Source organism: Triticum aestivum, chromosome 6B, assembly GCF_018294505.1.
Source record: "Triticum aestivum cultivar Chinese Spring chromosome 6B, IWGSC CS RefSeq v2.1, whole genome shotgun sequence".
In the NCBI taxonomy this organism is placed as follows: Eukaryota; Viridiplantae; Streptophyta; class Magnoliopsida; order Poales; family Poaceae; genus Triticum; species Triticum aestivum.
Genome location: NC_057810.1, coordinates 230,918,804 through 230,935,772, shown reverse-complemented (window position 1 = coordinate 230,935,772; position 16,969 = coordinate 230,918,804). Strand labels below are relative to the sequence as shown.

The following is a 16,969-nucleotide window of genomic DNA, read 5'->3' as shown; positions in this document are numbered from 1 at the left end:
AGATGGATTTGGAATAGGAAAGATAGGATGGAGTTCACAAGGGATGTGTACGCTGTACATTTAAAGGAAAGATGGATTTACGTGTGTCCTGCAAACGAAAGGATCAATTTGCCGTATTCGTGTGCGTGCGTGGTTGTGTGTTCCAATCGGCTGCAAAGATCAATCAGCCTGTGTATGTGCAAAACAACATTGTTCTTTTGAGGTCAGATTTCTCCTCTGCAGAAAGTAACCACAAATTTCTCCTTCTCTGTAGGAAGTAATCTCATATTTCTCTTTCTTTGCAGAAAGTAACCTCCCTGTGGTAAGATTTTGTTTGCTTTTCCTTACAAAAAGAATACAACTATTTGGTAATATCAATTTCTTAGTTAACAAAGGGAAAACGTCCGCAACATGCCAAATATGTGGATTTAATTCATGTGAGCCGAACTACTGGATGATTTTATTCACTTTTTGCCAACTTGACATAGGGCATTGCGCAAATCATTTCTGGTAGCTTCAATCGAATAGTTCTCCTAGATTTTACAGCAATTCATCCCATCCAATAGTTTGATGGGGTATTTTTAGACTTGAATTTTTTATCTTATGACATTTATTTCTATTCCAAAAAAGTTAATTTGTGTAGCAGACTGAAAACAATTGGATGTTGATGTAATCGTGGTCTGAGATTATTAAGTGTGAGCACATGTGCATGCGTATAGGTGCTTTCGACTGGTGCTAGATCTGTAATTAAAACAAGATCTCATCTTCATCAAACTAGAAAAGGGGTAGACGTTAGAAAGAAGAGATGACGCGACTTTTTAAAGTTCTCCAATCCAAGCATCATAAAAAATAAGCCTTACTATTCAAAAGGATGAAAAAACTATTAATAATTTCTAGAGGTATTAAATTGTTTATCACACATAAAACTAATTGACCAGTTAGAATCTGATCCAATAAAATTGAGCCAGATATTATTTTCAAAATGGCGTGGTGCTGAAATAGAGAGGTGCACATTCGTGAGGTCTTAAGCAATGCTTGTCAGGGATGTGTGATATTGTTTTTCTCCCTTTGCAACGCACGGGCATGTTTTGCTAGTAAAACCTAATCAATTCACCATCAATATTTGAGGAATCAAGGATAAACTAGAATGAATTCATTTTTGAGGAATCGAGGATAAACTAGAGTGAACTCATATAAAGCCACGAGAGTATAGTGTTTCACATTTATGAACAATCATTGATACTTCCCGTCCGAAAAAAATTGTCCCAATTTTTTTCAAATGAATGTATCTAGCATTAACTTGGCGCTAGATACATTTATTTGAAGGACAAGATTTTTCAAACGAAGGGAGTATATAATGTACTGTATAACATAAACACATTTGTGTTTTGTATAATATAACCTTTTAGATTAAATCCCTGCGCGATTGTACATTCAATCCCCATGACCTTGACCTAAAATAAGATAACCACCAGACTCTTTGTTTCGCTTTGGCGGTCACAAACAATCAGATTTTTGTTTTTTGATGTTCAATATTTAAATGTACGATTATTTCCCAAAAACGGGAGCAAGATCATAATTCGAAGTACTTACCTTCTAGTACCTGCCTAAAAAGGAAAACTTGTACGCCCACGTGTATCTCTCAACATTTGTTTGCAGAAATAAAGAATACTTATTTTTATTGTCCCGATTACCTCGGCTTTCATTACCATCCTCCATTTCCCACGGCTATTGCTCCCTCCCTCTCGCTCGTCCCCTCTTCCCACCCCCACCACCTCCGCCAACCAGAGCCCACCCACCTCCCCCCTTCCGCTCGCCGCCCTCCCCGCCGGATTCCGCGGCTCGCGGCGAGAGTCTCGAGCCTCGGGTCGCCGGCAACCGTGCCGGATCCGGCGGGCACTCGGCGCGGCAGCGAGCTCCCGCGGCGTCTCGCGCAGATCCGTCGCGCGCGCCTACGCTCGCCGGGAGACTCCTGCTGCGGCTGTGGTGGGCTCCGGTGCGTTCTCGCGGGTGGGCGGGGTGGAATTCGGAGAGGACGAGCTGGGGCCGTGAGAGTCGGGCGGGCCGCGGGCGTGCTCACCGTGAGCGCTTGGAGCCCACCCACCCACAGTCCCATACGACGCACGGGCGTCGCGTTGTAGCGGCACGCCGCCGACGCCATGATCGAGCAGTTCGTCAATTTCGTCATCCGGCCGCCTCGGTACCCTCCTACGTCCCGCATGATGTGCTGTTGCTTTTGTTGTTTGGTGCTAATTGACACGACGTTGCATTGGCATGTGGCCGTGCCCGTGTTGTGGTAAATTGGAACAATGTCGGTGGGACAAATCGATAGTTCGGTACACATGCGACATCAGGTCCGGATTAGTTATATTGCTTTAATGCTCGTCTATATAGCTGTTCATTGTGTGTGGTACGGTTGACAATGCCGAGTCATTTTGCCTGCCTTGTTAACCGTACTTTTGGAAATTGCAAGTTCCACTTAAAATCTGTGAGGACGATGGGGGCAGTTGTTTCAGTTAGTACTTGGACTTGATTATGTTGTTCGCTCGTTGCAAATCAGTACTATCATGTGCAGTTAAAGCTAGCCACAATGCAATTGTAATTAAGGTTGTCATGTTACGAATAACTGTACTTGTATCTGTTCAGACGTGATGTCCGTCCATATAGCACTAAGAAGTAACTTTAACCTTCGTGGCAATCTTAATGCTGCTCAAATTTCGAACTGAGATCCTTATGGAGGAGAGACTGAGATAAATGGTAGGCTGTTCCTCTGTTGCACCGTCTCTGATGTTGCACTTCTCTGTTTTAGTTGTTATGTTTATGGCCCATGCTTCCTTTTCAAACTTAGGTTTAAGGTTTAGCTTTGTTAATAGGATGATGTATATAGTTTTTTACAGTATCAACTCGAACCAAGTCATGTCTCTTCATTCCTTATAAAATCCGAGTCTTATGATAGATGTTTAATTAGACCAGAAATGTCATGTCCATTGGTAAGGTTTTGAACTTCAAATATTTCAAGCATCTGCAGCTGATCTGATGGGATTGAATGACTAATTTACAGGTCAGAGTATAACCCAGATCAGTACTTATGGGAGAGAGAGTTTATGCTCGCAGGGCGAAGGTATAAACGACTAGACTTGGAGGCAAGTAAGGAGACCAATTATCGAGGTTTCTTCTTTCTTTAGTTTGCTGATGAGAAGTGACCCCAACTGGGGACATGTTTGTTTATAACCTTATTGGTATACCTTAACCTGGCAGCTCACAAATCCAAGGGGCCATACCTTGAAATGCAGCCACTATCTTCCTGCTTCCGTTCCAGAAAATATTGCCCTCCCGTGTGTGATCTACTGCCATGGAAATAGGTACTTACTCTGCGTGATCACTGCTAGCATATGTTTGTTCATGCATTGGGCACTTGTTAGTTTTGGCATTCTTATTTAATATAACTTGCTTTATATAACATACATGTAGATTTTGGAAACTGTAGCACTGGATTAAAAGCACAAATTTATAAATCAATGTACTTAATAATTATGATTTAGCTTATCACCTCGAGCAATCACCAATATCATCTGGAATATTTAACAGGATTTTGCTCTAACTCAATGCAGCGGATGCAGAGCAGACGCAAATGAAGCCGCTGTAGTACTTCTTCCTTCAAACATCACAGTTTTCACACTAGACTTTTCCGGTTCAGGTCTATCGGACGGAGATCATGTCAGCCTTGGTTGGCATGAGGTATATAATCAGTATACATTTTGTTCTTCTGCATTCATATTGCTGTTCACTGTATTCTGAAATTCACAGTAATTTACTTCTAGAAAGAGGACCTCAAATGTGCAGTATCATTCCTGCGCACCAACAAGCAAGTTTCCCGTATAGGCCTTTGGGGGCGATCGATGGGTGCTGTTACAAGGTACTTTCTGGTTTGTATACAATGCGTGCTCCATTTCCTTCGGGGCATCTCTCTATTTCATTTTACATGATTCAATATTTTTAGATCACAATGCACTAGATGGTTCCTGAACAGAACTGTGTGTGTTCAAGTGGTTCTTGGTTCTTCCGTTTAATTCTTAGATTGAGATATTTATGTACATCTTCAGGCCTTTAATTCATGTTTTGTATAAATGTAACACAGCCTACTATATGGAGCAGAAGATCCCTCAATTGCTGGCATGGTATTGGATAGTGCTTTCACCAACTTGTATGGCTTGATGTTGGAACTTGTGGATGTTTACAAAATTCGAGTTCCTAAATTCACGGTAGGTGCATCTACTGCAGAGTCTGTTGCTTCCCCACCATTGTGAAATGATCATGGAAGAAAATGCATAATGTATTGCCTTAATTTTAGAAAATCGTGATACTGCATTTTGAAGTTTCCTTAGATGTGATGTTAGTTTCGGAATAAGTATGAGACAAAAGGTTATACCTTTAACAGAATTTGCCAAGTAGTACCTCCTTCAGAGTATACCCATCCGAATTTAGCTTGGACACACATCCTCTAGTTGCAACTTGCAAAAGTTTGTGAAGTTTTATCTTACTGCACTCTTATTCTGCTACAAATATAATTTGCAGACACTCAATATTAGGACATAAGTGACTCCTACATTTTGAGCTTTCATTTCTATCATTGAGTTAGTTGAGGAATCTGTTTGCTCACTGTGATGTATAGAAGGACGATGTGTTTATTAGATACTTAGATTTTGGTGGCTTATTTCATTCTCACTAACGTAAACAGTTTTCAAATGAGTGTTGACGTAATTGCGTAGTGTTAACGAGGTCTTCTGCCTTTTCAGGTTAAGATGGCTGTACAGTACATGCGACGAACCATTCAGAAAAGAGCGAAGTTTGACATAATGGACCTTAATGTTGTAAAGGTGCACTTCATAAACTATACCTTGTCACAAACATATAGCCAGATATGACTGAACTCGTGAAAGATCATAAGAGAACCATTTTGCAACAGTGTACACTTTGCAATACATTGCCCATGACTCACTGTAAAGGGTTATGTCTCAGATTAGATAAGTTCTGGTAAACGACAATCAAATACGGGCATGTTTGGCTGCCTGCATCATTTTGGCTACCAGGCCCCATGAGCTAGGCTGTCATGGGGCGAGCTCCAGCCAGATCCTGGCAAGCCAGGCTACGACAATACATAAGTGAGTATTCGGTTGCCTTCATTAGAAGATCCAGGCACATGGTCTTGTTGAACAGGCTCATTTGGAGAGATCTTGTCTACTTGCCTGCATGGGATTGAATATGGTTACCTTTCGTCGAACAGCTGAACATGGTTTTCAAGTCGATGAGTCGTTCTGGGGTAGCGACTCGGAAAAAGTCGAGCCTGCAGTTGCGACTAGTTGCGACTAGAGTCATGAGTCGACACTAAGTTGAGTCGACATTTTTGTGCGACTCATCGACTAGTCGACGACTAGTCGCGCGAGTCGAAAACCATGCAGCTGAAGCACGTTGGCGAGACACGCGCAATAGTCGACTTGAGCTTGATGCGCTTTTGCCAAGGCACGGTGTGGCTTGTCCTAGCTCACCATCACGGTGCTCTCATGCCACAGCTTGTGCGGCTCGTCATGGACAAGGAGGTTGTGTGGAGTGTTGGGGAGGGCATCATGCCGCTCACGTGGCCGCAGTGACCGGAGAGGACTTGGACATGGCCATCCTATGCAGTAGCGGGATTGGGCTTGAGCGTGGTCATAGGATGTCTAGGAGGTGGCGCGCGTAGCCTGCTATGGTGTATTGCCGTAGCCTGGCTTGCCAGGATCTGGCTGGAGCTTTTTGCGGTAGTGAGCTTGAGCTACTCCTATATGGCGAGCCGCAGGATCAGATGTCTTCTCGGCAATGACGATCCCAATTTTGTCATTGGGATTGGTGGAAGAATTTTGGATTTGCTTGCCACCATGGCAACCATGGGTGTGGAGATAGAGGAGGAAGATGACCAATGGTAGTTGAATCAGCTCAGCCTGGCCATGGAGAAATACTCAATATCAATAATTCTGTTTCCTCATAGCCTGGCTGTGGGTGCTTTAGGGTTCCTGCTGGCCTTGCTTGAGCTTCTCGTGTAGGCAACCAAACAGCCCTTTATAACTGTTGTGTGCATTTGGCAGGCCTGGCCAAGGTTCATGCAGGCACAACAATGTGTGTTTAGTACTCCCTCCGTCCCAAAATAAGTGACTCGACTTTGCACTAACTCTGTACTAAAATTAGTGTAAAGTTGAGTCACTTATTTTCGGACGGAGGGAGTAACTCATAAGGTGTAATGATCATGTAACCAGGAGGAGTCCGTAAAGAGGGATCTGAAGGACTGGAGTATCAACAGAGAACTAGCCATGGACAGGGATGCGTGGAAGCTTGCTATCCATGTGCCAGAACCATGAGTTGGTTGCGAGATCTTATGGGTTTCACCTCTAGCCTACCCCAACTTGTTTGGGACTAAAGGCTTTGTTTCTGTTGTTGCTGTTATTTGTTGCATTGCCCCAGCGTTAGATTTTGGAACTGGCATTTTCCAGTTCCCACCAAGGATACTATAATTATCCTTAAAAAGGATACTATGTAATTATTGATTAACCAAATACAAGCAAAACTCTAGGAACCCATCTGGTCCTAGTGTGGATACAGTGTAATTAAGCAAATGTCAGCAAATCTCAGAGAAGCCCACTTATTAAAACTTTCAGCTTTGCCTGGATTTGGTACGAGTTTCTTCTACATTATTTTAAATTGATCCGAAGATAACTAAATTAGATCTCTTCCTCTCTAGTTTTTGAAAGCTCAGAGTTTCTATTTTCACGGCAGTCCAACACTGATTGTCTTGTTATTGCTGGGGTTTGAAGGGCGATACCTTCTTTGATCCTTTACCAGCATAGATTATTCAACCTTGACATCTCAAGTGTTGTGGATTTATGTTTCATTTCAGCAACTTCAAAACTAGCTGCATATTTCAAACTGCAACTAACTTTAATGCTCTCTTTTTTCTTAACCAGCTTGCTCCCAAGACATTTATTCCTGCATTATTTGGACATGGTCTGAGTGACATGTTTATTCAGCCTCACCACTGTGATCGTATTCACGAAGCATATGGGGTAAATGCATATGTGGCTTGCTTTATAAAGTTTCACTGGCAAATATTACCTCCATCCTAAATTAGTTGTCTTAGATTTGTGTAGATGCAGATGTATCGAACACTAAAACGTGTCTAGATACATCCGTACCTAAACAAAATCATACTAATTTGGGACAGAGGGAGAGCGGTCGCACCACAACTAAAATAATTTATGGAGGGCTGGTTGACGATCTTCCTTGCTAAAGAGCATGGTACATTTAAGATTTAACACATGTTTTTATGTACAGGGGGATAAAAGTATGGTAAAATTTGAGGGTGACCATAATTCCCCAAGACCTCAATCTTACTATGATTCGGTTTCGATATTTTTCTACAATACTCTGCGTCCTCCCCAGTTGCCTGCATCAGGCTCAAATAAGCTACATGTAAAAATTGGTACCATGGCCAATGAGGTAATTTTCATGAAATATCACTCTGTGACCTGATTTGGGGCGTTTGATATGAAGTATTTCCAAGGAAATCACTCTTGTTTTTTTTTTGTAGAGTTTGTTCTTTGAGATCATCAATGGTCTGAGGGCAGCTAAAACCGATGCAGGCAGTTCATCAACAAATGCACATGGCTTTCGAAATTGTCTGGCACAGGCCCCTTCTCATCTTCCTCGCAAGTTTTTAACTTGGTGTTGTTCAATGTTCACTAACTCCTTCACTTTTTTCTTCCAGCTACAACTTCGGTAGTTGAATTACTATCGGAGAGCGCGAATCAGTTGTCCATTAAGAATGACAATGACTTGGTAGGTTTGTTGCTGATATGTTAGTATCTATTTTGAAAGATACTTTCCTGATACATTTCCATTGAATGCAGGATTTCCTCTTAGATGAGAATCATAACCTATCTGGTGCAGATGGTGATAGTGTTGGACTGCATTTGCAGGTAAAGTGTATAAATTGCTTTAGCTGCTCCTTTTTTGGCAGTCAAGTTCATTGTCATATCTTCCACTCATCCTCTGACCATCCGTTGTGATCCTTCTATTTATTGGCTTTGAAATGCATTAAGTTACTTCATTGTGAGTATTTCTGATCAATAGAGTACTGACATGGGTGGTCAGTACTCATCACAGGTTATCAACACCATATTGTCTGCTCCGTGCATTATTTCATGCATTTCCTGAATCGTGATCAATTCCATTGTGCAAAATATATCATTTTGTAAGCGCCGTGCTGGTAATAATTATGCATTTCCTAATAGGATAAAACCAGTAGGCACAACGAGGAGTCCTGCTCATACACAAGCTCAAACAGAGAAAGTTGGGGCAGATGTTCATCGTTAGGTGCGGCAAGTGATGGATCATTCTCACGCGGCGTTGGTGATAAGCATGAGGTACATTTCTTGAGTTTCTTGCCTTCACTACCTAAGGCGAAAGTAGCCACGTTAGACACAAGAAGAAATCAAGATTTCCATAACCGTTAGTCACTTCACAAAATAATGTCGACTAGCTAACTCACTCAGAGAAAGGAAGACTCCCTGACCTGGTAATTTGCTCCGCAGAACATGACGGTAAATGCTCTGGCCACGCCGCGGAGACACGAACAGAGGAAACTGGCCAAATCATCGCCCCCGAAAACGAAGGAGAAGAAGATCCATGCCCTGTGGAAGAAGCTCAAGCGCGAGAGGGAGGAGATGGGGGACAGCCTCTCCCAGCGCCTGAGGATGTGCCTCGGGCAGTCTCCTCGTCACAGGCGAACCCAATCGTCATCTGGACGGCAACTATAGCTGACACTAAGCACTGATCCGGTTCCGACTGACGTGAAGATCCTGACGAAGACCCAGGGAGCTGTAACTAACGCTAGGTGATTACGTATGTAATTTATAGTGCCACGGTCGTGTGATCCGGCCGCACGGAAGGGCTGTGAGCATTGGGCGGGCACGCCCATGGATCATCGCCGTCGTCTCTGGGTGGCCAGATGTTGCCGTGGATGTTGTAAGTTGCGGTGCCTGTTTGGCGAAATGAAAGGGTGCATTGTTTTCCACGGTCATCATTTGCACGTCTCAGTTCTGACGTTTTATGTCGTCTCAAGGGGGATTTTTCTTTTTACCAAGCGGTCAGCTTGGTAAGCTACCAACAAAAAAATGCAATCAAAGGAGATTTTTTTTTTTGGTCGGGTGTAGGAGGTCCAATTTGACTTCGTTCGCTTTATATTTTTTATTGACATGATGATCAATTAAAATCCATTCATCGTCCATCGAACCAAATCCGGTTGGGCAGCGGCTCTATTGTTGTTGAACCTTTTTCTCTGCGATGGACACTGGTTGTTGAACCATGGTATGCTGAATTTATTTTGGTACAAAATGCACTTGTAAACAAAAAAAATTGGCCTGTGTTATTTATTTATGGAAGTAGATAAAATATAGTCTGGTAAACAAGATTATCATTGTTCTGGAAAGGAGGAATTGTTGTCCTCTGCATTGAGTGATGCACACATCAATTATATTGTAAAATATTCTTATACTCCTTTGTTCCTAAATATTTGTCTTTTTAGAGATTTTAAATGGACTAGCACATACAGATGCATAGACATATTTTACAGTGTAGATTCGATTATTTTGCTCCATATATAGTCACTTGTTGAAATCTCTAGAAAGACAAATATGTAGGAACGGAGGGAGTAGTTCATTGCAAAAGATGGTAACATAAGATATGATACAGCTCGCTCATTCCTGATTCTAAAAATACCATTAAAATTAAACTCATGTATTGCTGATTTTGTTGCTAACTTGCCATTCAGATAGGGTAATGCTGCTCAGGGGAATACGCAGCTGAGCCCTGCTGTTTCCTTCAAAACAAAAAAAAAAACTGCTGGGGGGAAACTAGGCATGGAGTTATTGTCATGAGCTTTCTACATAGGAGCAGCCTCGTTGTTCAATGAAAAAGAGTCCCGTTGTTGAAAAAACACCAACAACATTAGTACAAAGAAGACAAGAAAACGCAGAACAACATCGCTGTCACTCCCTCTAGCTTACACCCACTTTAGTTTTCCTCCAGCAGCATCGTCCTGAGGATGACATCCCCCATGCCGTCCGCGACGGGGAAGAGGTGCCCGGCCGTGGGCAGCTCGTGGTACCGCACCCATGGCAGCCTCTCCGCGATGTACCGCGACAGGCTAACGGGCACGATGAGGTCCTCCGCGCCGTGCCATAGGTGCACATCCGCCTCGCCGGCCGGGAACGGGTTCTCCATCTCCAGCGGGCTCCAGCCCCACTTCCCGAACCCGACGGTCATGTCCCGGTGCAGGCTCTCGTGCTCCCCCTGCTGCCTCGCCTGGCTCTATGCACACACAAAATAAAAATGCAAACAACGGGTGTGTCATTGAGACAAACAAAGGAGCACACACTGTGGCTCTCAGAGATGCAAGCGCTGGGGTTGGTTCGCTGGTCTGTAAGTATTACCGTGCAAGGTCGAGACGCGAACTTGGGGATCATGGCCATGTCTTCTCTGGAGAAGATGGCGGGGTTGAAGGAGATGACGCTCGAGGCCGGGAAGAGCTTCTGGGTGTTCCACCAGTAGGCCAGCCAGGGTGCGTGGTGCGCAACACGGACGGCCCATTGGTCCTGAGGGATCTGCTGGTACCAGGCGTCCCACGACACGTTCGACGGGAAGCCTGACCACCAGTAGTTGCCCACGGGGCCGAGGATAGACACCCCAGCAAGCCTGTCATGAAAGTGCAGTTGTCACTAAGCTTTCCAATTATTCTAAAAAAAAAACCCTAAGCTTTCCAATTAGTGACGTAGTTGTCACTGTGCAGTGGGGTCAAGTAGAGAAGAAGTCTGGCGGGTGGTACCTGTGGGGGATGTGCTTGAGGCAGCTCCACATGATCTCGCCGCCCATGGAGAACCCGACGAGGTAGAACCTGGACCCGAGATGCAGGCTATCAGCTAGCTCCGCGATGTCGAGGGCGATGCTCTTCTCGGTCCTTGCAGGATGAGGGTCACTCTCGCCGTATCCAGGTCGATCAAAGGACAGAATGTAGATACCGAGCTCCTGCGCCAGCTCCTGCATGTCACAGTTTGCAGCAACACTCCTGTATGATCAATTGTTCCATGTGCACGAAAAGCGCATTCAGGTTCAATTCAACTGATGATTCTGACGTACGGGTGATACTCGCAGGGCGTCGTATCTGCATGAGTCGAATCCATGGACGAAGATGATCTTATGGTTGGCATGTTCCTTCGGGACACCGGACTCGTGGTAAGCCAAGTGTCTGCCGTCACTGAGCCTGATCCTTGTCCCGGTGACCGGAGGGCCGTCTGGGGATCCGCAGATTTTTGGAGGCGGAGCCTGAAGCTGACGGTACAGAAGTGCAAGCAGGAACACAAATGCAAGGCGGGGAAGCCTTTTAGCTATACCTATGAGAGGATATCATTTTGTTAGACTCCAGAACTTGTTTCAGATGGAGAATGCCACAAACACTTGAGGAAATAGGCACACATCTGGTTCAATATACGGAATTGTGATAGTCATGTGTACAATATACAGAAAAAAAACCCACAGAAAGAATTATATGTAGTGATTATAGTAAGGCAAGTTGATTTTTCTTTTTTTAATAGAAAAAGGGTTGACTATGAGAAATGAACATTAAGTGAGCTGTGTAGAGTCGGATCTCCTGTATGATGACTGTATTTTTTTGTTTTTAAAATTATATATATCAGTAAAATTTTAAAATACAGAAAAAAAATACATATGTACATAAAAACTGAAAATCTTAATGTGCGTTAAAATAATGTTCGTATATTCGAAAGATGCTCATCTCATATTTAAAACAATCCACTACAGACGAAAAATGTCATATATATTATACATTTGAAAACAATTGTTCATGTGTGTTCTAATATATGTTCACATAATTTTTAAAAACTTATTTAGATTTTTCCCTATTAAATAGGAGAAAACAGAAAAAGAACATCACAAACGCAAAAAGGAATAAAAGAAACAAAGAAAACACAAAAGGAAATAGAGAGAAAAAAATTGGCTGCCCCGGAAGGACTTCAGGCGGCGATGCCTTATAAGACTTCGCTATAGAGTCGGCATGATCGTAACACTAAGTTAAGAACCCCCGCAAAAGAAAAAACACTAATTTAAGAAAGAGAAGGTACTAGTATCAGATTATTATACCATATCATAATAATGAGGTGTTAGTATGAGTCAACAAAGTAATCAATTACATCATCTAAAGTACCCTATGATACTATGCACCATAGAGTTATCATGCACTAACATTATATGCATTGATATTTGCTACACAGATCGTGATCACAACCGTCTTCTGATCTACATCGACAACTTTTCAACCGCTACTTCTATAAGCTCCAGTGCTTAAAGAATATTGGTTCGCTAAGAGAGAGCCCCAGAGGCATCATAAGCTTTGCTCACGGTTTGCCGCCTATGGATGTAAGAGGAAGAACAGCTTGACATCCTCAAGGATTTAGATGTATTTTTCAATTTCTATAAGGATGTTTTTGTGGGTTTGTACTATTTAATATATGACCTTTGTCCTTTTCAAAAAATAACTTATGATAATACCCATCATGAGAGGTCTAAGACCCGGTGTTTCTCATACGATCACTACACTATGGGCCGGCCCAAGTAACTAGTGGACCGGTTGATCGGGTGGCTGTTGACCCGACCGTCGTTTGACCAATTGACCGTTGACCTAGGACCATTGGCAGTTGACTATGGAAAATAAAAATATTAATTTTGGAAAAAGTGAACAGAATTTGAAATGAGTATGCGGATGTTTAAAAAGGTTGATAAATTTTGAAAAGAAGGTTCACAAATTTGGAAAAAGTTCATGAATTAAAAATATATATGCAAATTTGGAAAAAAGTCATGCATTTGAAGAAGTTCATGGATTTGGAAAACAAAGTTCACACATTAAAAAATACACAAAAGGAGGGAAATGGAAAATGAAAAAACAAACAAATATAAAACAAGGAAAAAAACAACAAAAACTTCTGGAAGCTTCCAAAAAACCGGCGTTGGATATACACAAAACCAGAAACGCGATGGCGATTGTCTCTAGCCCATTACCAGCGACCCTAACTAGACGTGGGCGCCATGTACCAATAACACTAAAAGTAGCGCCAAATAGGAGCTGGACCCTTTTTATGGGTGAGTCTCGATCCATTAGTTTTTCCCCATAAATCAGGCCTGGAACAAGAATGGGCCACATGGTGGCCGAAAACTAGATAGACTGACGGTGTTGATTTTCGTTGCCGTCGTTGTTCCCATACTCCCTCCGTTCCTAAATAAGTATAAGTCTTTGTAGAGATTCCACTAGATGGACTATATACGGAGCAAAATGAATGAATCTAAACTTAAAATGCATCTATATACATCCGTATGCGTTTTATAGTGGAATCTCTACAAAGACTTACATTTAGGAACGGAGGGAGTAGTAAATGAATTTGCCATGTGAACTTTTTTCAAATCCGCAAATTAACACTAAATCGTCAGTCTTTTCATCTAAAAGTTGTTTTCGCCGTTGACTTAGAAACTACTCCCTCCGTTCAGAATTACTTGTCTCGAAAATGGATGTATCTAAAACTAAAATACGTCTAGATACATTCATTTTCGCGACAAGTAATTCCGAACGGAGGGAGTACTTGGATATATATAGACATTTTTTCTCTAGTAAATGAGTTTGTCATTGTATCGTGCCAATTGAATGGCTAATTCCTTAATCACTAGGTGACAACTTTCAAGATGATTTTTCTTCATCGAAACATACATATATGGTATATAGTTTCAATTATCAAAGCGCTCTTCAAGAGAAAGCTGACCGTGAAGATGGATAGTAAATCAAATATGCGATCAGAGGATTAAAACATTTTGAAGTTTTAAAGGCACCATTTATTACACTGATGTCATTGCTCGTACCTTAGTTTTGAAATGTTTTTGTTTTCTCAGGACCCAAGAGTTATAATGTTTTTCACAACAAATAACAATTAATTATTACAACTAAAAACCAATTATATTGAACATCATTCCATAACAAATACGTCCCCAGCCTGATATAGAGTCTAACACGTATGTTGAACTTTATTTTGATGATCACTCAGACCAATAATACATGACATGTGCGTCACAAAGGTTCACAATTGTGTTTACCAGTGGTTGGGGCCCGCCATTGCGGGCCTTAGAGGAAGTTGTGCACGCATTTCTTCCTCTGAAAGGAAAAAAAAGAAGAAAAAAATGACCTTACTTGAATGTATGTTATCAGAAAATAAACTCATCTTCATCTCAATTTTTATTTTTAAAAATCTCGTATCACGTGGGCATCACATCCATCTCAAAAGGAAAAAAAAACTAAAAAACTTTACTCAAAAAGGAAAAAGAAGTCTCACTCGCATCTACCAAAAAAATCTAAAAAAATATGGACATCACATCCATCTCAAGATAAAGGCCTAAAAAGTTTCTAAAAAATATATATTAAAATGCCACTTCCAAAAATAATCTCTAAATTTTTTTTCTCAAAAAAAGTCTCACTTTCATTTTTCAAAAATAATCTCCAAAGTAAAAAATCAAAAAGTTTCCCACCGCGACCAACCAGCATGCACCACGTGGCCATGCTGGCTGGCCGCCATTCTCCCGCACGTTAATGTGTTTGATTTAAAAGAAATTTTAAAAAAGAGAGGTAAAAAAGGAGTTACCAATGGTATAATTTTTGTATCATACATCTTATGTATTACTATTGATCTTATCGATGGAGTAAGCCCTATGTATATCCGTCTAGAGAAAGCAACATCTTAAACAAATTTTATAAAAGAATACACATATGCTGGGAAAAGTATATTATCACAAAATTATATACTAGCATTGTTCAAAACTCAAAGTACAAGTTGGGGTTTTCTTTACCTCCATATAGGGAAGTCAAACATGCTGATGGAGTATAGGCGTACTAATTAATAACGGTCAACTGTCCTTTTTTTCGAAAAGGGTTTTTACCCCAGCCTAAAGGTCAACTGTCCTAGAACGTCCACACTAATTGCCACCGAGACTTGCTACCCGCAAACGTTTGCTAAAGTAGTTTTGTCGTACGGTGCTCGATGCAGAATTCATACTTGTAATTCATAAAAGGAAAACGCGGACTGAACCTGATCAAATGGTTAGCTTTATTGGGATGAAATCAGCTCATTCGTGTTTAAATTCTAAACTGTACATTGGTGGTCGTAGCCTCCTTAATTTATTTCAACTCCTTGGGTGATGTTCGTCCAGTCAGAGGAGACGCTTCCCTTGATTATGAGGTGTCTATTCTGACTTTGCCAATCTTAAAATTATGTACCGGATCAATCTCGTGTTTTATAGAGGTAGGATATGCATGTGTATATTCATATAGGTGACTGTATATGGGTGTGTACCGTGTAAAAGGAAAGAAAACATTCGTGTGGCTGCGTGCCTTGCGAAGTTACTGCTAGAAGACAACCGACCCCCGACAGTATATTTCGTGGCTGACGCAAATTGCGCAAAATTTGGAAGTACGCAAAGCATCGAGATCGCCGCCCCAAGTCAACAAAAGGACAAATCGCCTCGACCGGCGGACCCCCGTTAGCAATATCCCCATGTCTCCCTGTCTGACGGACGGTCGATCTCGAGGCGCCGACGGCAGGAAAAATGCAAAGAACCACGCGGTGCGGCAAGAGCCTCTTCTTACAGCAAAGTGCAACGTGGACAAGAAACAAGGAAATAAGCCAAAGAATCAGAGATGGCAACGGGACCGCGGTACCCAGACGTCAAATTTCTGGGAAGAAAGCCGATCACCACGCGCGAGACCTTCACGAACTCACCATCCAGAAGCGAGCGAGAGGAGAGAGGAGGCGGTGGTACATACCGGAGCCGCCGGGAGCGGCCGGAGGCAGCGGGGCTTTCGTGCCGTTGGCGGAGGTGGACGACGGCTTCTCGCCCGGCCCTGCCATGGCCAGATCAGGCGCACCAAATACAGCAGAGCGAAGCAACTAGCACGATGACGGTTGGGCGTTGGATCGAATGTGTGCAGCTGATGCACGAGAGCGGCGTGCGTGCTATTATATAGAGCTGGGTCCAAGTCGAACCTTAGCCGCCGGCATGGCGGCATGGGCGGCATCGCTGCTGTCCCGTTGGCGCGCAAGTCACACGAGCCGCTCTCTTGCCCAGGGTTTTCTTCTTTTTGACGGTGGTGATTCGCTCAGGGTATGCGGAGACCCCTCTATGGACCAATTCGCAACCAGGCTCCTACGGGTCGACGCCGTGGAACGGTGAAAAGTGCGACGTGCATGTTGAAGTACTACTTGGACAGGACCGGTTCACGGGATTAGCATCAGCCCTGACCGCGAGTTCAACAGCCAGCCGTGCCCGGCGGACACGTCCGGACTAGCTGCCGCTGCTATTGACAATAGCTCCGCAGTTTTCTTTTTCAGAGATGCAACCGCTCAAGTATATAATTCACACATATGAACACACGACTTAGGGCATCTCCGCTTAAACACCCGTCCTTATTTTTATTAAGTCAAACTCTCAAAATAATTATAGAAAATAACACAATTCAAGCACATCCAGGCTATACAATGTGACGATTATCAGGTTGCAACATTGAGTGAATCAAAGAATTGATCAATATGTGGAGCAACAAGAAGCAAAACTCATGATGTCAATGGTGTGCGAGCCAGGTGGCCACCTTCTCTCCATTTGTGCAATCGCATCGTAAAACTTCATGACCGAGTTGAAGATGGTGTATCATCGATGGGTTAGCGACTTCACTTTGCGATCATGAATGACTGGCAAGTCGTAGGGCGCGAAGTGCATGAAACAAAGCATGCATGTTTTGCCAAAACGTAGAGCCCCCTTGCCTCATGCCCACAAAGTCCGTAGACCTTCCACACGTCACACA

General features: G+C 42.7%; 2 protein-coding genes across 2 annotated transcripts; one reads left to right on the top strand and one right to left on the bottom strand.

Annotated features, from left to right (window-relative positions):
- The first annotated feature begins 1,694 nt into the window (after positions 1-1,694).
- On the top strand, positions 1,695-9,085 carry LOC123136711 (uncharacterized). Its single transcript, XM_044556185.1, has 14 exons — positions 1,695-2,179; positions 3,041-3,122; positions 3,238-3,341; positions 3,591-3,717; positions 3,801-3,895; positions 4,118-4,241; positions 4,776-4,856; positions 6,972-7,070; positions 7,339-7,503; positions 7,595-7,682; positions 7,772-7,842; positions 7,914-7,982; positions 8,298-8,429; positions 8,598-9,085. The coding sequence occupies exons 1-14, from the start codon at positions 2,139-2,141 to the stop codon at positions 8,820-8,822; spliced, it is 1,503 nt and encodes a 500-aa protein (XP_044412120.1). The 5' UTR covers positions 1,695-2,138; the 3' UTR covers positions 8,823-9,085.
- A 672-nt stretch (positions 9,086-9,757) lies between these two features.
- On the bottom strand, positions 9,758-16,173 carry LOC123136712 (uncharacterized). Its single transcript, XM_044556187.1, has 5 exons — positions 15,935-16,173; positions 11,200-11,453; positions 10,889-11,100; positions 10,497-10,758; positions 9,758-10,374 (listed from the first exon to the last, which is right to left on the bottom strand). Exons 1-5 carry the CDS (start codon positions 16,017-16,019, stop codon positions 10,078-10,080), a joined length of 1,110 nt encoding a protein of 369 aa, XP_044412122.1. The 5' UTR covers positions 16,020-16,173; the 3' UTR covers positions 9,758-10,077.
- Positions 16,174-16,969: the final 796 nt, after the last annotated feature.